The sequence below is a fragment of the Osmerus eperlanus genome, chromosome 2 (assembly GCF_963692335.1).
Source record: "Osmerus eperlanus chromosome 2, fOsmEpe2.1, whole genome shotgun sequence".
NCBI lineage: Eukaryota > Metazoa > Chordata > Actinopteri > Osmeriformes > Osmeridae > Osmerus > Osmerus eperlanus.
The window spans coordinates 7,322,371-7,346,457 of record NC_085019.1 but is presented as its reverse complement, the minus strand read 5'-3'; the positions used below and the strand labels follow the sequence as shown (position 1 = coordinate 7,346,457).

The 24,087-nt window shown below is 56.9% G+C and overlaps 1 protein-coding gene across 1 annotated transcript in view; it reads left to right on the top strand.

The window, feature by feature from the left end:
- The window catches only part of notch3 (notch receptor 3), a 30,996-nt gene extending 6,958 nt beyond the window's left edge, over positions 1-24,038 (top strand). Inside the window, exons 3-33 of the mRNA XM_062449595.1 lie at positions 5,650-5,792; positions 5,908-6,243; positions 6,812-6,934; positions 7,026-7,259; positions 7,360-7,515; positions 7,675-7,860; positions 9,040-9,153; positions 10,419-10,532; positions 11,769-12,002; positions 12,125-12,235; positions 12,353-12,545; positions 12,645-12,790; positions 13,156-13,389; positions 13,550-13,702; positions 13,985-14,213; positions 14,490-14,691; positions 14,864-15,020; positions 15,138-15,322; positions 15,441-15,573; positions 15,700-15,957; positions 16,078-16,190; positions 16,331-16,866; positions 16,992-17,318; positions 17,432-17,580; positions 17,795-18,020; positions 18,209-18,299; positions 18,408-18,576; positions 18,688-18,992; positions 19,307-19,454; positions 19,576-19,673; positions 19,878-24,038. Coding sequence (XP_062305579.1) covers positions 5,650-5,792; positions 5,908-6,243; positions 6,812-6,934; positions 7,026-7,259; positions 7,360-7,515; positions 7,675-7,860; positions 9,040-9,153; positions 10,419-10,532; positions 11,769-12,002; positions 12,125-12,235; positions 12,353-12,545; positions 12,645-12,790; positions 13,156-13,389; positions 13,550-13,702; positions 13,985-14,213; positions 14,490-14,691; positions 14,864-15,020; positions 15,138-15,322; positions 15,441-15,573; positions 15,700-15,957; positions 16,078-16,190; positions 16,331-16,866; positions 16,992-17,318; positions 17,432-17,580; positions 17,795-18,020; positions 18,209-18,299; positions 18,408-18,576; positions 18,688-18,992; positions 19,307-19,454; positions 19,576-19,673; positions 19,878-21,371 — 7,297 coding nt within the window. The 3' untranslated portion in view covers positions 21,372-24,038. The remainder of the gene's footprint in view (positions 1-5,649; positions 5,793-5,907; positions 6,244-6,811; positions 6,935-7,025; positions 7,260-7,359; positions 7,516-7,674; positions 7,861-9,039; positions 9,154-10,418; positions 10,533-11,768; positions 12,003-12,124; positions 12,236-12,352; positions 12,546-12,644; positions 12,791-13,155; positions 13,390-13,549; positions 13,703-13,984; positions 14,214-14,489; positions 14,692-14,863; positions 15,021-15,137; positions 15,323-15,440; positions 15,574-15,699; positions 15,958-16,077; positions 16,191-16,330; positions 16,867-16,991; positions 17,319-17,431; positions 17,581-17,794; positions 18,021-18,208; positions 18,300-18,407; positions 18,577-18,687; positions 18,993-19,306; positions 19,455-19,575; positions 19,674-19,877) is intronic.
- Positions 24,039-24,087: the final 49 nt, after the last annotated feature.

Sequence of the window (24,087 nt, the reverse complement as noted above, 5' to 3'; positions counted from 1 at the left end):
GTCAGGACAATGCAAGGTATTGGGAAACTCGAGTACTGTGATATTTTATGCTAGAATGGGGCTTTTTTCCAGTATTTCCAAAGATCTCCAGATGTCTGGTTCATTTTGGGTGGTGGGGTGTGGTTCTGTGGTTGAGCATTCAAGAATGCTTTGGAAGACCTCAACCCTAGGATACATGCAATGAGGTTATGGCTGATGCTTTGCTATTCCAAAAATCTCCTGGAGTTTTCTCTCCAAAGTCTGTCAACTGTTATGTTCACACATACAGATAACTAAATAGCATTAGCCTATAAATGACGAGCATATTGCCAGCATTAAGCTTTTAGCTTAAAATGTATTTTCTGTTTTAGATTTGATTTATGTAGTGTCGTGGAGAGTCCACTCGTGTAAAGGATTACGACTGCTTTCCAAATGCTCAGATCTCTACACGACCACACCTATGTAATTTCCTGGCGGAAGAAATGTCAGGACATTTGGCAGAGCAAGAGATTGAAAATCAGTTACTAATGTGTGCTTTTGTGAAGGCCGGGGCCCTCTGTTCCAGGCAGACTTGCTGGTCAGATTCATATTTGCTTTTCTTTAAGACAAGGTTAATTGTCTTAATGTTCACATGGTTAATATTCATGCCATGGGGGTGCACCAGAAAGCTCCCTCTGGTGATTTCAATACCTCCATTGTCTGTTCAAGCACCATTGTTCAATTAAACCTTGGTCTTTAAACGGCGAAAAACTCACACACATATCTTTTTTATATGTGATCAGAGTCCGTCGGATTGATTTGCCGACAAACTGTGCTCGGTGTTACCTTTGTCTACAGGGGAACACTTCTCAGAAGTTCTCAAACTGTCCTCACGGAACCTGGACTCCCCAAACCCCCCCCCCCCACACACCCTCTCCCCAACCATGGGTTACTGTTGCCAGGCTACAGCCGAGGCCTGTTGGTCCGTGTAAGCTCAGGCCTGAAAGCCTGGCTGTTTGGGTCACTGCCCCCCTCCCTCCCTCCCTCCCTCCAACCCCACCCCCCCCCCCCCTCACACAATGGGGTTCTGACTACTTTAGCTCTTTTATTTGGACCACAAAACGCTCCCCTACCCCCAATCTGGCTCCTTTCTGAGAAAGAAGAGAGCAGAGGAGAGGGGCTGTTGGGGGAAGGGGGACTCTTGTTGGCAGTGTGGTGTCAGTATGGAGTCTCACAAAGGAATGGAGCTGGTTCCTGGTTGTGGGGGTTTGGGGAATGGGGGGCTGAAGCTTGGTCTACCACTCTGCCTCACAGAGACTTTTGTTGGGAGTTCCCAATTCCCATACCTTCATAAATTCCTTCAAAGCAACTCGGCAAACCAACAAGTTGGCGACTGAATTCCTTGTTCTCGGCTGGGATGGGCAGACGGTCCTTCTTGTTGTTGTTCATTTGTTTTGTGTAGAGTTAGGGTAGGGCTAGCAGTGCCTGGGGAACAGGATCCCCATAAGTGGGGAGAAGGGGCATTCATCCATACTTGTTGCTTTGTGGGCCGTGACTGTCTGTATTGAACCGTGTCAAGAGATTACTGCCTGCTGGCCACAGGTGAGCCGCCCTCCGACCCAGAGGTGATTCGGGGGTATTGTGTTGGAGAGGATGGGCTTAGGTTACCTGCCACAATGACCCTCAGGCCGGAAAACTAGCATTGGGTTACACAGGCAGAATGAAGGTGACAGGATTCACCTACATAACTCACCAAACCTTTATCTTGGGAACAACACACTCTCGAGGGGAGAGATCACTACAGTCTGACACTTCATTATCAATCTTGGCAGATGTGGGTTCTGTGAAGGATTCCCCTTTCTGTAACGTTGTGATATCTACATAAAACATTTAAGTAGCTGTGTCTTATTGTCTGTGTTCTGTACTTCAGCAGTGGACCCTTTCTACACTCTGCTGGGTAAAGCAGTCACCCTCATCAACAGCTAAGACGGGTTGTAAGTTTTTTGCTTGTGTTTGAGTGTCTTGGAGTGGTTACTGCATGAGTAAGCATACAACCTGAGTGCTTTTCCTTTTGTTGCAGTGGTGCCTTTCGTTGTTAACGCTCTCGACGGTGTGTTTACGGGTAACTGAAAATGCATGTGGGCTTTCGTGAAAGTACGAACCCCATCTGTGTGAGAGTGCGTTTGGCTGCTTCTCCCCGTCTCCCGGGCAGAATAGCTCCATTGTTGGAGGGTAAAAAAAAATCCGGGCGAGTGCCAGACAGCCAGACTTCTGCTGACAGATGTGGACAGATGCGCAGGCCCTGCAGCTGGCGCGAGCCCTCTGGGGTGTCGTGACGTGAGGAGATTAGGGCCTTCCCCAGGCCCGTGCCCGCAGACTTCCCGCCCGCCCCCTCGTGCTCGCTCTTCCTCAGGGGTCAGGAGTCGGAGGGGGCTCCGCGTAAATCTCTCTCGAGGATTGGGGCGGGTTGCGCAACCACCCGCACCTGCTCTCCGTTTTCACCACAGGCAGGTCCGTCCCAGTCCAAGGTTCTCCCCCCTCCTCCGGCAGACGGTTTCACAACAGTGGCGAGCTCTACTTGGCTGTAAAGTACTCCTGCTTCCTGATAAGGCCTCTGCTCTCAGGTGCAGGGCAATGTAGCGCCCTTCATTAGGCTGCTCTGAAAGCACTCGGGCTTCACTGTTATGGGAGTAGCATACAGCCGGTGGCCAAGGCCCAGACAAAAGAATGTGTGTTTTGACTGTCGGACTTGGCTGTGTGTTTTTAAATGAGGACAAATAATCACTCCAGCATTCCCTCCTGCTCCTGCTCCTCGGCTAGCTAACCTACACACACACATACACACACACACACACACAAACAAACACACACACTATTCATTCTGACAGTTTAGTCATACTTTTTATATAAATACTCTTTGAACTCTCAAATCTCATACATATCCACACATAATCAGGTTCTCCACAGTCGTCTTTTGTCGCCCTGTACTTTTAACTCAGCATTTAAACACAGACCTGAGGTCACATAGATTAGAGTGTGACTGCACTGGGCTCATTCATTCCCACACAAATTGTCAGACAAACACACACAAATCCAGTTTCACATTCAGAACTTCCTAGAAGTGTCTGTACATTTTTTTCCCCAGTCCATGAAGAGCTGTGAAGGTCTTTGGAGCGGACCGGGCCATAAAGATGGCTGTTCTGTGGCTTTCTTCACTATTTAAATGTCCATGGCACAGAATGGCCTCAGAAGGGTCGGACTGTCAGACTGTGTTGTACTTCCAGCCCTTCAAGAAGCTCTCTCTTCAGTCCCTGCAAACCCTTCTTTGTGCTGCAACTCTGTTAAATATCTTTTTTTGGTGACACCCTAGATTCCAGACATAGTTAATTTGCTTCTAAATAAACCCAGCCAAGCCATGACAAATAGCCAAGGGGACATGGGTAGGGGGTGATTGGTGGGGTGTCAGGGTTGCTCGTTCGTCTGTGAGGTTTCCAGGGCAACGGGGATCTAGGATTCAGAGAGAGTGTGAGTGTTTTCAGAGCAGGAGACGAGGGATTACAGAAAATATGACATGACATTCTCTCTGGACCAGACCCCCCCCCCTTCAGCCACCCCCCCCCCCCACACACACACACACACACACACATACCGAACCACGACCAGACCCCCCCACACACACACACACACCCCCACCAAGCCACCACTCTCTAAAGACATTCCCCCTTCAACAGACGCTCCCCTCTCTCCCCCTCCCGGCCCGCCCCCTCTCCATGGCTGACTGACATTATCATCACAATCAGACGGGGGGGACCTCTGACATTTGACCTCTCAGCATGTGGGGAGGGGTTGGTAGGGAAAGACGGGCCTGGGCTGGAGGCTAGCTGTAGGGGCTTTGGAACATGGTGGAGTAGCCGTGGCAACTAATCTAGTCCCCTCAACATGGCTGTTCTAGCTCTTTTACTACGTAGAACACGTACTTCCAGCCAAACCAGTGACCCCCATGGATGCAGCCACATCAGCCAGACCTGTGGGAACATGAAAGGGACTCTTCTTCTGTGTTGCTGTAAATGTCTCATGGTCCCAGATACCCAAATATCTTTATTTTAGTTGGGCTACCCCCTTATCAAAAGGAGTGATGGTGGAAAAAATATAGGTATTTTGTATACGTCGAGAACATTTCCCGGATTTTCTCTTTTGTCTTTGAATGTGGTCCGTGAATGTGTGTCGTTTCGCATTTTTGTGGGTGGGCCTGTCTCAGTGCTGAGCCTTGTGGCTTCCCCGTCTCGCCTTTGTCTTGTTGTTCTGAAGAAAAAAGAAACTAGAACACTGAACGGTCTTGTTTTTGCGAAGCAGACCAGAGCAGCCAGGGAGACGCAGAGACCTGGCAGCCTCAGCAAGCGTCCGGGCTGAAACGGCGCCCCCTAGGGGTCCAACCCCGTACCTGGGGCCCTCCTTACAGCCCGGAGAGAGAGTACAAGCAAGTCAGGGAAAGGCAAGATCGAGAGAGAGAGCAAGAGAGAGAGAGAGAGAGAGAGAGAGAGAGAGGGGCCACAAAAGAAGCACACACAAATACAAGATGAGCTCGCTCGGTGTAATCGCGGGCCCCCGCTGCATAAAAGAGAGAAGAGGAAGAGTCATTGTTGTTTTCTGCCCAGGGGTTATTTTACAGTGAAAGAGGGACGAGGGCCCGAGGGAGGTCGGAGCCCAACCACCACTGCCCTGTCATCAGCTTCAAACGGCCCCGTTTGAAGTGGGAGCCTGTCCCCCAGGCAGGGGCTCCCTGTGTGGGTGTAGGGTTACCCAGCATGTAGCCTCACAAACAGCCCCCCAATTGGAGCAGTGTCCCAAGCAGGCCCGGGCTCCCTGGAGAGGGCCACAGGAAACCCTGTTTGGGGGGTTTATCTCGCCTCACCTGTGCTCTTTGAGGTCAGGCGCAGTCGTTCCTCGCAGTGGCGCGGGGGCTCTCCTGAAACGACTGCAAAGGGTCGTCTCAAAGCCGTGTCGGCTGTTCTAGACTCGTGTTGATACAGCGGTGCCGTGGTTCAGAAGTCCATCTCATGGGTCAGTGAGGTCTCAGGTTGTCTTAACGCTGCTGACAAGGTGACTAATCTGCTGGTTTTGGGGGGGCGTGTTTGTGTTAACATAGGATCGAAACGCGAGCTGAAGTGTGGAAAAGCAGTAATGGTGAAGGAATGTTAACTGGCATGGAAAAAGTGAGGCTTTCCAGCCGGTAACAACAGAGGGAAAGAGAGAGGAATGCATTTCTTGTCTGTTCCAGCGAAGACAGAAAGACTTAAGAGGAGAAGGCCTGCATCTGTTTCCGAATGAAAACTTGTGTGTGTGTGTGTGTTGCCACTGACAAACTCAGTGCAGGCTTGGGATATTGTGAGGGATTGGAGTTGAGTGAGAGCCGGGCCAGCCCAGGGCCCAGAGGCCCATGTCCTGCCAGGGTCTGACTCAGAGGCAGCGAGGTCTGCCAAGATGTCATGGAGACCCAGGCTGCCAGAACCTTGGGCAACATGGTGGGAATGGGCTCCTGGGGCTCTGGCTGGAAAACACACACACGTCGTTTAACATCTCAGTCCTAAATGCCTCAACTTGTCATTTTGTCTTAACCCGCTAACCAACGACTGTCTATTCTGAGAGGGCTGTCTGTCTGACCGCCTGTCTGTCTGTCTGCGTCCTGTTCAGATGCCGGCCCGGCTACATTGGACCTCTCTGTCAGCACCTGGACCCCTGTCTCCGGTCGCCATGTCTCAACGGAGCTGCCTGCAAGAGCCAGGTGGCCAACGGCATCCCACAGTTCACCTGTGTGTGCCACCGAGGGTTCCGAGGTACAGACGAATTCGGCGCACCCGAAGGACGGCGTTGTCAAAACGGACGACACGTCAAATCGCCAGTGGCTGTGTGTTTGACCGTTTAACGTTTCCCCTCTCCCACCGGCACCAGGTCAGGACTGCTCCCTCATAGACGCGTGTGCCACCAGCCCCTGTGCCAACGGTGCCCGCTGTGCCAATTGGAACAGCCACTACAACTGCTCCTGCCCGCCCGGGTTCCAAGGCAAGAACTGTCGCAGCGACATCGACGAGTGCCGCAAGCCCGGCCTGTGCCTCAACGGAGGCCTGTGCCTGAACGCGCACGGCTCCTTCCGCTGCCAGTGTGTCCCGGGGTACAGCGGGCGCACCTGTGAGGTGTCCTCCCTGCCCTGCGCCCCCTCCCAGTGCCTCAACGGGGGGACCTGCCGCCAGACCAGCGATCACACCTACGAATGTGCTTGTCTGCCAGGTACAAATTGCACTTCCCCCGACACACACACACATTTCATCTCAGGCTTTCCCAGGGCTAATGATGTAGCTGTCAGGGATGCTGGGATGAACTCCCCTGTGCCAGGTCCACTTCCTGTCTGCTATTAATAGCCACTGACGAGCAGAGAGCAGGCCACCGCCCGGCTCTGCTCTGCTCACTACTGGAGGAATTTACTTTATGGGCCTTCTGGTTTTCCTCCGGGGAGCTGACAGGAAATGTCTCATGCCGGAAAGGAAGTCATTGAAACTGTGAGAGATTATAAAACAAGCAAACACAGCGGGGAGTAGGGACCTCTGGAGCAATGTGGTGTCAGAAACAGGCGCTGCCACGGTGGGAAAACGCCATGAGAAAATGTAAACACTTGGACACCCACTGAACCTTTTAGCTGCCCACGCTGCCCTCGCTACCTTCACTACTGTGGGAAACGGACAGGGACGGGGAGACGGGTGGAAGTGGATGTTAGACAGCTCGGCTCTGGAAAACGGGCATGTTTATTATCCGGCGCTCAACCCCCCCCCCCCCCCCCTTACTTTTCTGCCTCTCCCAGGGTTCGAAGGCCACAACTGCGAGACCAACATGGACGACTGCCCGGGCCACAAGTGTATGAACGGAGGCCTGTGTGTGGACGGGGTCAACACCTACAACTGCCAGTGCCCGCCTGAGTGGACAGGTACGGCAGGCGCGCAAGCAGCGCACACACCAAGGCCTGTGTTTGTATCACGCGCCATGGAGTCCAACATCTCTCCCCCCCTCCCCCACAGGCCAGTACTGTGCCGAGGACGTGAACGAGTGCCTCATGCAGCCCAACGCCTGCCACAACGGCGGCACGTGCTTCAACACCATCGGCAGCCACACGTGCGTGTGCGTCAACGGCTGGACGGGCGACGACTGCAGCGAGAACATCGACGACTGCACCACCGCCATGTGCTTCAACGGCGCCACCTGCCACGACCGCGTGGCCTCCTTCTTCTGCGAGTGCCCCGTGGGGAAGACGGGTGAGTCGGCGCCTCGCGCCTCGCCCGGTGTTCGAACCCATCGCACACGCACCTCCAAAGAACCGACTGACTCAGCCATCTCTTCCACCCTGTCCCTCAGGCCTGCTGTGTCACCTGGACGACGCCTGCGTCAGCAACCCGTGCAACGAGGGCGCCGTCTGCGACACCAACCCCCTGAACGGCCGCGCCATTTGCACCTGCCCCGCTGGCTTTGTGGGCGGAGCCTGCAACCAGGACATGGACGAGTGTTCCATCGGTAAGCCTGCCGACAGCTCGGCACCTTCCCGAAACCCCACCCCTCCTCCTCCTCCTCTCTGTTTCCTCGTCCCCCTCGTCCCCCCCTCGTCCTCTCTCCTGGCCGGCGCGGCGCGCGTTGTGTGGAAGTGACGCTCTCTCCTTCTCGGGGGGCCTCCAGGTGCCAACCCCTGCGAGCACTTTGGGAAGTGCGTGAACACCGAGGGCTCCTTCCAGTGCCAGTGCGGCCGAGGCTACGCCGGGCCCCGCTGTGAGATCGACATCAACGAGTGCCTGTCCATGCCCTGTCACAACGACGCCACCTGTCTGGACCGGATAGGGGAGTTCACCTGCATCTGCATGCCAGGTAACCCCCCCACCCCCCTTTCTCTCTGTCTCTCGCTCTCTCCTGGAGCCCCTCACAGCTCTGACGCACCGAAGACAACTCGGCGCACCCGCCGCCCGTAGGCCCGACGCGACACGTAGCGTAGCCGACGGCGCTCGGACTGGACACGGAGCCGCTGTCATACCTCAGCACCATCGGCCACTTGTGGATTCGGTTATGTAATCCAAGCCCCCTGGCTGAGCTGTGGGGGGGCGGGGGGGTGGGGAGGGGGGGGGGGGTATGGAAGTGTTCTTTTTGTACTGGTAATAGTGTACAGCCAGACGGGGCCAAACAGAGGGCTACCCGGCATTGTGGCCGGGACTCTCATTCACAAACACAAATTGAAACTCTCACACACGGTTCTACATGCATCCTGGGGTTTCGGGGGGGGACTATACAAATTAGGAATGGGAGTGAGGTCTATAGGGCTGGGTGGGAGAGAGGGCGAGCGGCGAGGGGAGGAGTGTGCGGCGAATACTAATGAGCCGTGGAGTGGTGGGAATGGAGGGGAACAATAGGGCCCCTCTGTGCTCCACTTTGCACCCCTCATACACACGGAGAGGGAGAGGAGCTTTTTCCCAGAGCCTCTTCTCCCCCCCGACCCCCCCCCCCCCTCCATTTCCACAGACGGGCCCTTCCTCGCCCAGCCTCCTCATCGTCGGCTGGGCCCCGGCTAAGCCTCATGCGGAGCGGGCCCTGTTCTTTTCCGATTCCACGCTAGCGCCGCCACTCCGGCAGCGCTCCACACTCGGCTTTCGCCTCAATGGGAGGAGTTCTTCCGTGGTGTCGTTCCTTTTGATTCGCAGAACATGTATCTGCTGAATGGGGGAGTTGACCCAGGGAGCGGTAATACTCTGTGGACAGTAGGGTGTGGTGATTCAGGTCAACGCAGAGGGAACTCTCGGATGTGTCTATGATCGTTTCCCACCCAGGGGGGAAAAAAAGCTTGACATTCCCCCTGTGGTTTGGGGAGGGGAGGCCGTGATTGAAAGCCCTGTGTCCTCCTGTGACTGCGAGGAGAAACTTTCCCACAGCCGAACTCCCCTCAGTCCAGGAGAGATAGCTCGCTGAACCGTCGAATCGCTCCCTCGTCGCACTTTAGCGCCGCTGCGAGCGCGGAAATCTCTTGCTCATGCGTGTGACCGTTTCCCCCTTTTGCAGGCTACATGGGGACCTACTGCGAGGTGGATGTGCACGAGTGCGAGAGCAACCCCTGTGTGAACGACGGCATCTGCAGGGACATGGTCAACGGCTTCACGTGCACCTGCCAGCCAGGTACGGTATGGCCTGCGTCGGACTCTCCACGTCGGGCCCTTCTCCAGCCCGTCTTAGACCCCCTGGCTGGGTGTGGGTGTCAGGGGGGAACAGGTGTCAGATCTGAGGCTTCGTGTCGGAGCACCGATGGGCCTGCTGCAGTTTAGAGACACCGCTCATAAAAGCCAGGACCTAGAGGCGGCCTGCCTATCCTCTCTGCCTAAACAAAGACACCATTGTACCCCCACTTCTCCCTACCCCCCTCCCTCCCTCCCACCCCAGTCCCCTCTCTGGTGGAATGTGGAAGGGACAGCAGTCTCCGTCCCCCCCCCCCCCCCCCCTCCCTTCCTGGTGGTGGAGGGGGAACAGCAGTCCTACTAATGAGATTCTTTTCCAGGTCCGCAATTTACATCTGGGGCAGACAAACCCCCCCCCTTCACCCCCTATCTAGCTATTGAGCCTGCCGAGCTGAGGCAGGGAGGGGAGGGAGGGGGGGGGGGGGGCCCAAGAAAGAAAACAATCCCACTGTCTCCCCCCCTCTAACCTCCTGCCCCAGGCAGCAGTCCCCAGCCCATCCTCACACTGCTCACCAACACATGTTCCACCAGCGCACCAAACCACCCATGACCAGCGTTTTTTTTTTTTTTCGTTCTTCGCTCTGCAAGCTTCTTTTTTTTTACAGCAAATATGTGATTTTTCTCATGTTAAGTAATGTCATGAAATATATTCACGTTCATAAAATCGAGAAACCGCTTGCGGAAATTGCGTTGGTGTTATGGTAGTGCAGTAAGTGTAAAAGTGTCTCGTCTACCCAGTCGAGTTTCGCATTAGCCATTTGCAGATTTTGGAGATAGTTCCAGACATTCCAGAACCCAGCACCGTCCAGACAGGCATTCTGAAATGCAACTTAGCCCAGACATTCCAGATCCCAGGATATTCCGGACATTCTAAAGGATACACTTGTCATGGAATTCCAAAATGCACGGCTCAGAACAGGAGCCGGTCGTTACCTGGACTCCAGTGTAGATTTCCTGAATCGAGGCTGTAGCATGTGGGCTGAGGCATGTGGAGTCTAATCATCCAAGCCCACAGATAGCACGTCCTCCCCAGGCCGGCCCAGACGGCGCTAACCTAGCCTAACCTAGCCTAGCCTAGCCTAGCCTAGCTTAACCAGAGACCTCTGGCCTCAGTGGTCCGATAGAGCGACCTGCCCTCCTGACCCTTAATGTGGACACTTCCACTGGAGCTTCTCTCTGACCCTTCACCTCTGTGTTTGCCTGTCCCAGGGTTTACAGGCACCATGTGTCAGATCGACATTGATGAGTGCGCCAGCACGCCCTGCCAGAACGGAGCCAAGTGCTTCGACCGCCCCAATGGATACGAGTGCCGCTGCGCTGAGGGTAAGAACCACTGCCCGTCGATTGTGTGCGCGCGTGTGTGTGTGTGTGCGCGCGTGTGAGGAATGAGTGCTCCCAACCAGGCCCCACACACAGCAGATGAGGCCTCCCCCTCACACCTGAAGGGGTGTGGACGGCCCTTAGTGAGAGTGGTTCCGAGGTCAGACGGTTCCCTGTGTGTCTGCGCTCAGACTGCAGGGGCAGACTGACATGAGGCCTCTAATCCCCCCCTCCCCCCCCCCCCTCCCGACCGGACCTCAGGACCACAAGGTCACTCAGGGCCAGCAGCTGCTGGGGGGTGTCGGGGGGGGCTAGAGGGCTTGGTCATCACCCCGACATCTGTTCATGTGTACCCCACAATACACCCCCCCACGCACACCACGCCACCTTATGGCACATCTGAGCTCACGTCCATCCGAATTCTCATCCGCTCATGTAGAAGAATGTGCTCGGCTACAGTGGTTGAAAGCTTGTTTGTTGAGCTGGTGTGTGTTTTTGGTTTTTTGTTTGTTTGATGGGTTCGTGTGTGTGTGTTTGTGTGTTTGTTTCGAGCCGTGTGTATGGGCAGCCGGCTGCATTGTTTCAGGGGCCAGCTGCTTGGTATTCCCTGTGTTGTGGGCCCCCTCTGTTGAGTGAAGTGGCTCTGTTAGACGTGGCGCGGGCCATTGTTCCTGCTGCCGCTGGGGAACAAAGACAGGCCTGGGAGGCCCGTGAAGGGCCCTTTGCTCCTGCAGACCAGCAGGCCCTCCCCAGCACACACACACTCTCACACACACACACTCACACACACACACTCTCTCTCACACACACCACACCGACAGCCTCAAACACTGTCGGCATGGAAACCACAGGGTCTAGACTCCAAACTGTAGAACCTTTCACACACAGAGCGAGTGGAAGGGAAGAGGGAAGTGGAGAAAGAGTCAAATGAAATAAAGGGAAGAGAGAGAGAAAAAAAGAGAGAGGTGAATAGGAGATGCGATATAAAGTGAGTTTGGATGAAGAGAGTTCGTAGGCGTCAGCCATTATGCAACCGAGAGGGAAAAAACATACATACACACTGGCCCTCGATCCCATTAATAATGTAAATGAATCGAGTTGGTTTTCCATTCCCACAGTCCGCCTCGCACTGTGGTCCCTCTAGCTGGGGAGAGACTGTTTAACCCTGGACCTGACCAGATGAAGAGTGGTCAGTCAGTGATTCTCTCCCCCCCCCCCCCCCCACCCCCACCCCCATAGGATACGAAGGCACTCTCTGCGAGAGCAACATCAACAACTGCCAGCCCGACCCGTGCCACCACGGCACCTGCGTGGACGGCATCGCCAGCTACACCTGCGACTGTGACCCGGGCTACACCGGCTACCGCTGCGAGAACCAGCTGAACGAGTGCCACAGCAACCCCTGCCAGAACGGGGGCAAGTGTGTGGACCAGGTCAACAAGTACATCTGCCAGTGTCAGCACGGGACGTCAGGTGAGTCGGGCGGCCGAGCCGACATGACGCGTCAGCCGCGGACGCCGTAGCGGGTTCGCCGCCGGCGACGTCGATCGACCCCCTTCTCTGACCCGCCGACCCTCTCCTCTCTGTACACGCAGGCACGAACTGCGAGATCAACTTCGACGACTGCGCCAGCGGCCCGTGCGACTACGGCATATGCAAGGACGGCATCAACCGTTACGACTGCGTCTGCAAACCGGGCTTCACTGGTAAAGCCCCCCCCCCCGCTTGTACAGCAGTTTGGAATTCCGGAACAATCCGTCCACGGTATGAACCCTCTGTTTGAACCCAGTCAACCCATCTGCGCGCGTGTCTCTCTCTCTCAGGTCCCCACTGTAACGTGGAGATCGACGAGTGCTCCTCGAGCCCCTGCAGGAACGGAGGGACCTGCATGGACGAGGAGAACGGCTTCCACTGCAAGTGTCCCGAGGGCTTCAAGCCGCCCTACTGTTACTCCCAGGTGGACGAGTGCGGCAGCAGCCCATGTGTCCACGGAGCATGCAGGGACGACGTCAACGGGTGAGAGACGTCGTCCGGGCAAACGGACGGGTCGGGAAAAACCCCGCGTGTGAGGGGGAACCGGGTTTGTGACCGTGTCTGTTTTCGTCGCCATGCCAGATACCGTTGTGACTGCGAGCCAGGCTGGGTGGGGAAGAACTGTGACCTGGACCGGAACGACTGTCTGCCCAGCCCCTGCCAGAACGCGGGCACCTGCATCGACCAGCTCAACGGCTTCACCTGCAAGTGTCGCCAGGGCTTCAAGGGTGAGTCTGCTCCGCACCTCAGGACCCAGGGACGACATACACACACACAGACACACGCACACACTGTCACACGTCATCCACACATCAAACGCATGCTGTAAACATACTTGGGCTTGGAAAATAAACATAAACAAAGCAGCCAACAGCCCTGGAAGAGTTCCAGTCGGTTAGATATACACGTCTGGTTCCTCTCAGCGATGGCCTTGTGCAGTTCTCTCATTGTAAGGGAGTCCTCCACTTCCGACCAACTATACCACATCTCCCCCTAGTGGACGCAAACGGAACTGCCCTGCCTTGACGTACGAAGGGAACGTCCAGTCTAACACGTCTGTGCTGTGTGTGTGTGTGTGTCCCGTGTCTGTCAGGTAACCTGTGCCAGGTGAACATCAACGAGTGTGGCTCCAGCCCCTGCCTGAACCAGGGCACCTGTGTGGACGGAGTGGCCAGCTTCACCTGCCTGTGCGAGCTGCCCTACAGCGGGCCCACCTGCGCCGACGTCCTCACCCCCTGCTCCCCCAACCCCTGCGCCAACCACGCCCTCTGCGTGCACACGCCCGACTACCTGGGGTACCAGTGCAACTGCCAAACGGGGTGGCAAGGTGAGCAACGCGCTTGATTTATTTCCTCGTATATTTACTCTTTCAATCCACGGCGCTCAAGGACCTCTTCGTCCTCCAGTTCAAGCCCGGTCGATCTGTAAGACGGCGCAAGAGGAGAGATAGATTCCTGATATCTGTGTGTGTGTGTGTGTCCCTGCAGGCCAGCTGTGCAACATCGACGTGAACGAGTGCGTCTCGAACCCGTGTAAGAACTGGGGGACGTGTACCAACAACCTGGGAGGCTTCGTGTGCTCCTGCAGGGCCGGCTACACGGGCCCCAACTGTGAGACGGACATCAACGACTGTTCACCTAGTGAGTGACACGCACGCGCACGCACGCCGACTGTGTTTACTGGACCACAGTACCCGAAACACGATCTCTTCTGTGCAGTCCAGTGACCAAGTTTGAATATCTCCGTAACTGATCTCTCTCTCTCTCTCTCTCTCTCTCTCTCTCTCTCTCCGTCTGCATTCCTTCGCTGTCTCCCTTTCTCCCTCGCCCTCCCTCCCTCTCCACCCTTCCCTCTCTCCCTGTCTCTCTCCCTCTCTCCCTGTCTCTCTCTCTCTCTGCCGCCCTCCCTCTCTCCCTCCCCAGACCCCTGCCTGAGTGGGGGCTCCTGTACGGACAGCGTCAACTCGTTCCGCTGCAGCTGCCTGCCCGGCTTCACGGGGCCCCGCTGTGCCCAGGAGGTGGACGAGTGCCAGAGCGGCCCCTGCAAGAACGCCGGCACCTGCACCGACTACGTCAACTCCTACACCTGCGGCTGCAGGCCGGGCTTCACCGGCATCCACTGCGAGACCAACATCCACGACTGCACAGAGAGGTAGGTCTCAGCCTGTGTGTGTGTGTGTGTCGGGGGTAGTGTGTTAGTGATTGTTATAGTGGATGTGTGGGTGGTAGTGTGTTAGTGAGTGTGGTAGTGGGTGTGTGGGGGGTAGTGTGTGTGTGTGTGTGTTTGTGTTTGTGGTAGTGTGTGTGTGTGTGGTAGTGTGTATGTGTGGTAGTGTGTGTGTGTCGTAGTGTGGTACTGTGCGTGTGGGGGGTAGCGCGTGTGTGTGGCAGTGTGTGTGGGCTCTGACCCGTGTCCGGCGCTCCCCAGCTCCTGCTTCAACGGAGGGACCTGCATCGACAAGATCAACGGCTACTCCTGCACGTGTCGCTCGGGCTTCACCGGCTCCCACTGCCAGTACGAGGTTAACGAGTGCGACTCGCAGCCCTGCCTCAACGGAGGCATCTGCCAGGACGCCCTCGAGTCCTTCCGCTGCTCCTGCCCCAAGGGCTACACAGGCAACCGCTGCCAGGTACACACACACACGCACACATTTCCTCGCAAACACACGCACACAGACTCGCACTCGCCGCCCCCACAAACGCGCACGGCATTGCTTTCGCGCCGACGGCCAAAACGCGTCACGCGGACGTATTGAGCGTGTGAGTTGATCGTGTTTTCTCCCCCCCCCCCCCCGTGTGCAGATGCCGGTGGACTGGTGCCGACGCTCCTCCCCCTGCCAGAACGGAGGGCGCTGTCGGCAGAAGGACGCCTCCTTCTCCTGCGACTGCACGGGCGGCTGGTCCGGACGCTACTGCGACATCCCCGGGGTGTCCTGCGAGGTGGCGGCCCGCCAGAGAGGTGAGCCCCCCCGCCCCGGCCGCGTGCCCGTCCGTCCCGCGGGACGGAACAACCCGGAAAAAAAAAGAAAGAAAAAAAACGGTCTGGTTTGACGCGCTTCCTCGTCCCGTTTCCCAGGCCTCCAGACCGACGAGCTGTGTCACCGCGGGGGCCACTGCGTCAACACGGGGAACGCGCACTACTGCAAGTGTCCCGCCGACTACACGGGCAGCTACTGCGAGAGCCAGGTGGATCACTGCGAGGACAAGCCGTGCCGCAACGGCGCCACCTGCAGGGGATACGTGGGAGGCTACCAGTGCGACGTGAGTTCGGCGGAGCTCTCTCGAGCGACGACACCGCCTTTTCTTTGGAACCGACTCCCGCAAAGCTTATCGGGTTCCAATGCGATCCCAGCTGACGGTGTTCCTCCTCTTATGACAGTGCATGCCCGGCTACACGGGAGATAATTGCAAGATGGAGATCAACGAGTGCCAGTCTCACCCGTGCCAGAACGGAGGCACGTGCATCGATCTGGTGGGCCACTACATCTGCTCCTGCCCGCCGGGCACTCTGGGTACGTAACCCCCCTCCCCCCGCCGCCGAACACACAAGACCCACCATCGCCCGCAGCCGCCCCACGCCGCCGCTGACCAGGTGACTGAGGTGTCCCGTGTTCTTTCTCTCCGTCTCCGTCCCTCAGGGGTCCTCTGCGAGATTAACGAGGACGACTGCGCCCCGCCCCCGAGGCCTCGCGGGGCCCCGCCCAAGTGCCTGAACAACGGCACGTGCGTGGACCGAGTGGGCGGCCACCGCTGCAACTGCCCCCCGGGCTTCACCGGGGACCGGTGCGAGGGGGACATCAACGAGTGCCGCTCCAGCCCCTGCAGCCAGGCCAACACCCTGGACTGCATCCAGCTCCCCAACGACTACCTGTGCGTCTGCAAGCCCGGCTTCACAGGTGAGGACTCGCCGGCTAATTGTTTGTGGTCGCTTGGGGTGGGTGTGGGATGTTGGGGGGGTTATTGGCTGGGCCGGCAGCGCTCTAAACGCACGTTTCCCGTCGCCTGGTCGTCGGCAGGTCGCCGGTGCCAGAGTCGCTTCAGCGCGTGCGAGTCTCAGCCCTGCCAGAACGGAGGGGCCTGCTCCGTGTCCGGCAGCGCCGCCCTGGAATACACCTGCACCTGTCAGCTGGTCAGTACGCCCACCACCATCGCCCCCCCCCTGTCCCTCCTCCCACCTCCCCGTCACGCCCGTTCTTCCTCGACAATCGTAGCGTGCTCCCCTAACCGAGTGTGTGCGACCTCTCTCTCTCGTGTGCGTCCCCCCCTCAGGGCTATCTCGGCTCCGACTGCGAGAGGAGCCTCTCCTGCCGCGAGCTGTCCTGCTTCAACGGGGCCAGCTGTGCCCAGACCACGCGGGGCGCCCGCTGCACCTGCCCGCCGGGCTACGCCGGCCCCCAGTGCCAGCACCGCAGCAGCGAGGGCTGCTCCTCCCAGCCCTGCCGCAACCGGGGCCAGTGCACCGAGGAGGCCAGCTACCCCTTCTTCCACTGCCAGTGCGCCGGCGGCTGGACGGGCAAGCGCTGCGAGCAGGCCGGCGGCAACAGCCCGGCCGAGTCGGCCCCGCCCGCCTGCCCGCTGACCGACTGCCACGCCAAGTCCAACGACGGCGTGTGCGACAAGGAGTGCAACTCGCTGGCCTGCCGCTGGGACGGCGGCGACTGCTCTCTGGCGGCCAACCCCTGGGCGCGCTGCCCCGACCCGCGCTGCTGGCGCGTCTTCAACAACAGCCAGTGCGACGAGTCGTGCAACAACGCCGAGTGCCTCTACGACAACTTCGAGTGCCGGAGCAAGGAGAAAGTCTGCAAGTGAGTTCTCCCCCCACAAACCCCCCCCCCCCAACACGCACGCACGCTCTCTCCTGCGCACCCCTCCACGCCGTGCCCCCCCTTGAGCTAACCTCTCCCCTCGCCCCCGCGTCTCACCCCCTCAGCCCCATCTACGAGAGCTACTGCATCGACCACTACGCCGACGGCCGCTGCGACCAAGGCTGCAACACGGAGGAGTGCGGCTGGGACGGCCTGGACTGCGCCGGCAAGGTCCCGGAGGACCTGGCCGACGGGCTCCTGGTCCTGGTGGTCCTCCTGCCCCCGGAGGAGCTGCTGCGCACCAGCGCCGCCTTCCTGCAGAAGCTGAGCGCCATCCTGCGCACCACGCTGCGCTTCCACCTCGACAGCGACGGCCAGGCCATGATCCGGCCCTACACCCGCCGCGAGGCGCGCATCAAGCGCGAGTTCCAGCCCAACCAGGAGGTCATCGGGTGAGTGCTCGGTTAGGGTTAGGGATTGCGTGTGCACCCGTGGCTCATCGTCGATGCCGTGGTTCAGCGGCTGACCAGGCTCTCGTCCCTCCCCGACCCCCCCCCCACCGCAGGTCGATCGTTTACCTGGACATAGACAACCGCCTGTGCTCGCAGGGCTTCGACGACTGCTTCCCCTCGGCCGAGAGCGCCGCCGACTACCTGGGAGCCCTGTCGGCCAGGGAGATGCTCCGCTTCCCCTACCCCCTCAAGGAAGTCCGCAGTAAGTTCAAAAACGACTTCCGGCCGCAGCGCCGGCGTTTTCGTTTCCAAGTCACGGGGTCTTCAGACCCTCCCGGGCGCCCCCGCCCTCGCTGTCTCGTCGCCTGTGATTTGTCCTGCGAAACCCCCCCCCCCGGTGCGTCCTGACGAGACACCCGCGGTGCACGTGACCCCAGTCCGATCCTCAGACTCTCCCTCCGTTTTTGGCTTCTCAGGCGAGAAGATTCCCGACTCGCCCGACGTGCCCGAGTGGGGGAAGCTGATGCTGGTGGGCGTGGCGGCCGTCTTCCTATTGGTCATCCTGGTGGTGGGCATGCTGATCGCTCGCAGGAAGAGAGAGCACAGCACTCTGTGGTTCCCCGAGGGCTTCTTCCTCAAGAAGGAGCCCAGCAGCAACAAGAACCGTCGAGAGCCCGTGGGCCAGGATGCTCTGGGCATGAAGTGAGTCCCTTGTACACACACATACACACGCGCGCACACGCACACACTGTATGACTCTGACTGATTTTGATGCTATTATTATTATTATTATTAATTATCATTATGAGTTGAATTCTTACTATTACTTAAAATGTGTTCTTTTGGATTGTTATTTGGCTAAAACCCTCCTCCTTTGCCTCTCCCTGCAGACACATACCTAAGACCGTGGAGGAGTCTCTCCTCGGAGACCACAGTGACCAGTGGATGGACACAGACTGCCCAGAGGCCAAGAGACTCAAGGTGAGTTCTCCCCGCTCACCTGCACGTGTTTCGTTGAACGCAGTTCGTTTTTCCCTGCCTCAGACCTTACCCTGGATGTGTGCGTGCGTGTGTGTGTGTGTGTCACAGGTGGAGGAACCCAGCATGCTGTCGGACAGCGAGGACGCGGTGGACTGCAGACAGTGGACCCAGCACCACCTGGCGGCCGCAGACATCCGCGTGCCCCCCTCCATGGCCCTGACCCCGCCCCAGGGAGAGTTCGACAGCGACGGCATGGACGTCAACGTCCGAGGCCCAGGTCGGTGTTGGAACCGCGGAAGCTCCCCGCGAAGGTTTCTGTCACGAACGATAACGGCCGACTCGTCGACTCGTATTGACGTGCGTCGACTTTTCCCGCTCTCCCCCCCAGACGGCTTCACCCCCCTCATGCTGGCGTCCTTCTGCGGAGGCGGCCTGGAGCCCGAGGTGGCGGAGGAGGAGGAGTCGGAGGAGTGCTCGGCCAACATCATCTCCGACCTCATCTACCAGGGCGCCTCGCTGGCGGCCCAGACGGACCGCACCGGCGAGACAGCCCTCCACCTGGCGGCCCGCTACGCCCGCGCCGACGCCGCCAAGAGGCTGCTGGACGCGGGGGCCGACGCCAACGCGCAGGACAACACGGGCCGCAGCCCACTGCACGCCGCCGTGGCCGCGGACGCACAGGGCGTCTTCCAGGTACACGTTTATACACACACACACACACGTGTTTATTCTGTGTAGACACATACAGCGTATACTAGTACAGAAGTACACCGACGCACACGGAAATACAGGATATACATATACGCACACACTCATATATACACACACACGTGCAAGCTGATGTAAAGGCAAACAGAGCACATTCAAACTTGACAAACGATACAGTATTGGTGACAGTGTCTATTGTCCAGCTTGTTTGGAGGCAGGAGACGGTGTCGACTGGTACGTATTGGTAACGGCGTCTAGTGTACTGGTTGCTGACTAGTATTTCTCCGGCGTCCCTCCAGATTCTGATCCGAACCCGCGCCACTGACCTGGACTCGCGCATGTACGACGGCTCCACCGCCCTCATCCTGGCTGCCCGCCTGGCGGTGGAGGGCATGGTGGAGGAGCTGATCACCTGCCACGCCGACGTCAATGCCGTCGATGAACTGGGTAAGCGCGCGCGCGCGCGTGTGTGGCGCTGCGGGCTTCTGACACATTAGGTCGCTCGTGCGGTTTGCTGTCTAGGCGTGGTAGCGATGTGTGACACAGGTGTGTATCCGTCCCACTCTAGGCAAGTCTGCCTTGCACTGGGCGGCGGCTGTCAACAATGTGGAGGCCACCCTGGCCCTGCTGAAGAACGGAGCCAACAAGGACATGCAGGACCTCAAGGTAACCAGCGCTGACTCCCAGCTGCCATCATGCTGCTCCGTGGGTCTATAGGACCTCCTCAGAAGCTGCAGAGTAGCAAGTCTAACTCTCTCTCTCAAACTCTCTCCCTCTCTCTCTCTCTCTCTCTCAAACTCTCTCTCTCTCAAACTCTCCTACCATATCTCTCTCTCCCCCGCTCTCCCTCCCTCTCCCTCTGTGTTTCAGGAAGAGACTCCCCTGTTCCTGGCGGCCCGCGAGGGAAGCTGCGAGGCGGTGAAGGTCCTGCTGGCCCACTTTGCCAACCGCGAGATCACCGACCACATGGACCGCCTGCCCCGCGACATCGCCCAGGAGCGCATGCACCACGACATCGTCCAGCTGCTGGACGAGTACAACACGGTGAGGAGCCCCCAGGGCCACGGGGGCGCCGGCCACCACCTGGCAGGGGGCCACACCTTGTCCCCCCTCATGTGCCCCCCCAGCGCCTTCCTGCCCAGCCTGAAGAACACCCCCCAGGGGAAGAAGAGCCGTCGCCCCGGGGCCAAGGGCTCCAGCCTGGGAAGCCAGCACGCCGCCAACCTCAAGGAGTCCGCCAAGGCGCGCAACAAGAAGCTGACTCTGGACATGCAGAGCGCCCTGCTGGAGAGCTCCGTCACCCTGTCTCCGGTCGACTCCCTGGACTCCCCGCGCGGCGGGGCGAGCAACGCCGGCTACATGACCAACCCCACCTCCCCGGTGGCCATGGCCTCCCCGGGGCTGTTCCACACCTCCATGTCGGTGCCCAACACCCCCATGGTGCACGGCAGCATGATGGAGGGAGCGGGCCCCTTCGCCGTGTCCCTGGCCCAGCTCAACGACCTGGGCGACGGAGGCCTGACCATGCAGGCCCGCGTCGCCATGGCCAACCAGGGCCACGGCTACGTGCTCAACGCCGGCCAGATGGGCATCAACATGGGCATGGTCAGCCCCGTCAGCGTGCCCTTCGACTGGCACAGCCGGATGACCCCCTCCTCCCAGTGCGGCCCGCAGGTGGTCAACCTGGTCCACAGCAGCCAGGCGGGCATGCACCCCCAGAGCCCCGCCATGCAGCAGCAGCAGCAGAACAGCATGCTCATGCACCAGCAGCAGATGTACCGCAGCGCCCAGCAGGCCATGCTGCAGCCCACTCCCGTCTCCGGCGCGCCGCCCTCCCTCAGCCCCGTCAAGCTGGCCTCCATCGCAGAGCAGCAGCAGCAGCAGCTCCACAACCACAGCCTAGCCAGCCAGCAGAGCCTAGCCCGCATGAGCGCCTCCACCCCGCCCACCCCCCAGACGACACAGCCCCCGCCCGCCTTCTTCCAGCAGCAGCCTCCCCAGCAGCCTCCTCAGGCCCAGGCTGCCCCTCAGCCCAGCCAGGCAGCCGCCCCGGCAGCCCAGCCCTCTCAGGGCCCTCCGCCCCAAGCCAGCAGCAGCACAGGGCTGGAGGATTACCCGACCCCGCCCTCCCAGCACAGCTACTCCTCTGCCCTGGATGCCACCCCCAAGCATTACCTCCACATGCCCAGCGAGCACCCCTACCTGACCCCCTCCCCAGAGTCGCCGGAGGCCTGGTCCAGCCCCTCCCCTCACTGCGTGTCTGATTGGTCAGACTCCACGCCCAGCCCGGCAGTGGCTGGACCTGCCCAGACCCAGATCCCCCATGTCCAGGAGGCCAATGGCAAGATGCAGGTGTTTGCATAAAGATCCCAAGGCTCCTCGTTAAGTAAAGGACCAGGGGGGGTGAGAGAGAGACGGCAGCAGGCTCATGGGTCTGGCTGTGTTTATGTGTCAGCCTGTTTCCAAGATTTTAATTGGATTTGGATTGACTGTGTTTTATCAAGAGGATCGTCTGCTAGTGATGTTTGCAGAGAAAGAGTAAAGGGAAATGTGTGTTGTCTGTAAAAAAAAAAAAAGAGCAGACAATTTAATGAAGTAAGACTTATTCTGTCACAGATGGACTTGTTTTTTTATTATAAAAAAAAAAGTATATGAAGAAAACTAAGTCTTTCATTTCAAAGATTTAGAGACGCTGTCCTGAAACTAACAAACTTTTTAAAAAGTAGATGAAAGAAAAAAAGTGCGAAATGTCGAAGGGAATGCCTTCTGTTTTTATTTATTGTTTTTGTGTCTCTCTGAACTGCCTTTTCTGAGGCGTTTCCTCTCTCTTTCTGTCTTGATCTGTCAAACAATTTTGGATTGTTACGTTGGACACAAGTTTACCCGAGGCCGGGGAAGAATGGGATTTTATAATGAAAATAGATAGTCATTCATAACCAACCATTTATATAACTCTGTTATATACTCTGTAAGAATTTCTACCGGGTTGTCAGGCAGAAAGAGTAAGAGGTCTCGCCTCACTTGACTGATGTTATTTATTTAGGCCAACTAGATATATAAATGATCAATTGGCTCTGAAAAATATGTACTCTTCAGTTAGCCAGCATTAGTGATTTATTTTGATCTGATACAATTCCGAAAACAAATAATGATTACATTCCGTAGAAGTATTATGTCTAAGAATGTAGACGGGTGTCTCTGAAGCACTTCATGGGGCCAGCATTGCAGGGCGGGTGGGGGGGGGGGGGGGGGGGGGACGGAGGATGGGGGCTCTGACACTGCAGTAAGACTCTCCAGATATCTGTAGATCTGGAGGTTACGTCATCACTGAGAGTTATCCAACTGGCTGTCTGTGATCAGTTATCCAGCTCTAAAAAGTCAGTGTTTTGTTGAAGTTACCCCCCCTCCCCCCTCTCCAGTTCAGCTCCCCTGGAATCCAGTCTGGCTGTTGAGGGCATCTATAAACCCGGCCTCAGACAACTATTTTTAAATATTGTTTTCATTCATTATATAATGTTTTTAGATGAGGGGATTGTCTCGCCTTTTTCTAAATCAGCCTGTCACTGCCCTTTAGTTTTGGTTGTGTTCTTTTGGTTCCTTTGTTTGTTTAATATTCTGTATATTTGTTGAGACCATGGTTATCTTTTTGAACATTACCTTGATGTACTAAGCTATGTTTATGGGCTGCTATTCTAAACCACTCTCCTGCAAACATTCCTGCATGTTTCCCGTCAGTCTGATAGCATGTAGATGTCGTGTGAATCCTCCTCTTCCCCTTCGCCGGTACCATCCACCTCGGATTGGACCGCGACCAGAACATAGCTGGTTTCGTGGTTCTTTCCCCCTGACCTCTGTGTTCGTGTTTCTGTCTGGCCTAAAGGAACCCACTTCCTGCGGCGCTGTGGTCGGCCCAGGCACGGTATGCTCTCTCTCTCTCGCCCCCGTGGTTTCGGTTTTACCGTCAGGTCTGTTGGGCCTGTCGCCGCGGTTTCGGTCGGTTTTGGCGGTCTGCAGGCGTGGCTGCCGGGCTGGGGCTGCTGGTGCTCTGTCACTCCTCAGGGAGGTGTTATATGGCATGCAGAGGAGCGTTCCCTGCATCTTCAGCAGCTTCCGCCCCGGCAGCCACGGGGGCCGGCATCTAAGATGACTCGCTCGAAGACTGATGGAGAGAACACTACTATGTAGTGCTGCGCCTTCTGCTTTTGACTGTCGTCCCGGATGTCGTCCCTAGTGATCCGACTCGCCTCCATCTGCCGTGTGGCCAGCTGTAACTTTAGATATCTGAGTCTATGGGATAGGGACCATGCTCTGCATTGATCCTCACGGATGGGCTTGCATTCATATAGACCTGTTGAGCGTTGGGCTGGGAAAGTAACTTAAACAACATAAACTGTGTTTTTGATTTGGTAAATGTTGTCTCTTATTGCATCCACATAATACTGCCCAAACTGTCAGGACTTTGCCTTAACACAGCAGTACATCTCTCCCAGAACATTCCAGGGGTTCCAGGCTCCACGACCCTCTGTTGTTTCACATTCAACTTTTAGTTTTGCTCCAGCAAATGTTTATGTCAGACCAGAAAGAACAGTGTTCAACTGATCTGCTCCCGTTCCAGATCCAGTTTTGATTTGTGTGTTTTGATTTCAGACTGGTCCTTTCATTTCTTACGTTGGCCACAGTACAAAGTGTTCTGGCCGTTTAAGATTCCGACTTCTGCCTGTAAATATGTTCGTTTTGGGTAGATATACTTGTTTAAGATGAGTCTTATGTTTCTAAAATGATGTACTAAAAAGGATAAAAACAAAATGTACTTCCTTTTAGCCTTTTTTGTGAATCCGAGGATGTGACTGATATTTTATTGGTCTTGTATTATTAGAACAGTCATAGATATTTTCTATCATTATTATTAATTCCTATACTTGTTTAAAAGTAGTTTAAAATCATTGTACATAAAAACCTTTCCACCATGTTTCTTTCTACAGAAAAAGTTGTAAAATAAGTTACTTCTAATAAAAACTTTAGGGAACTACATGATGGTGTCCTGGTGTTTTTGTGTTTTTTATACATTTTCAATTGAATT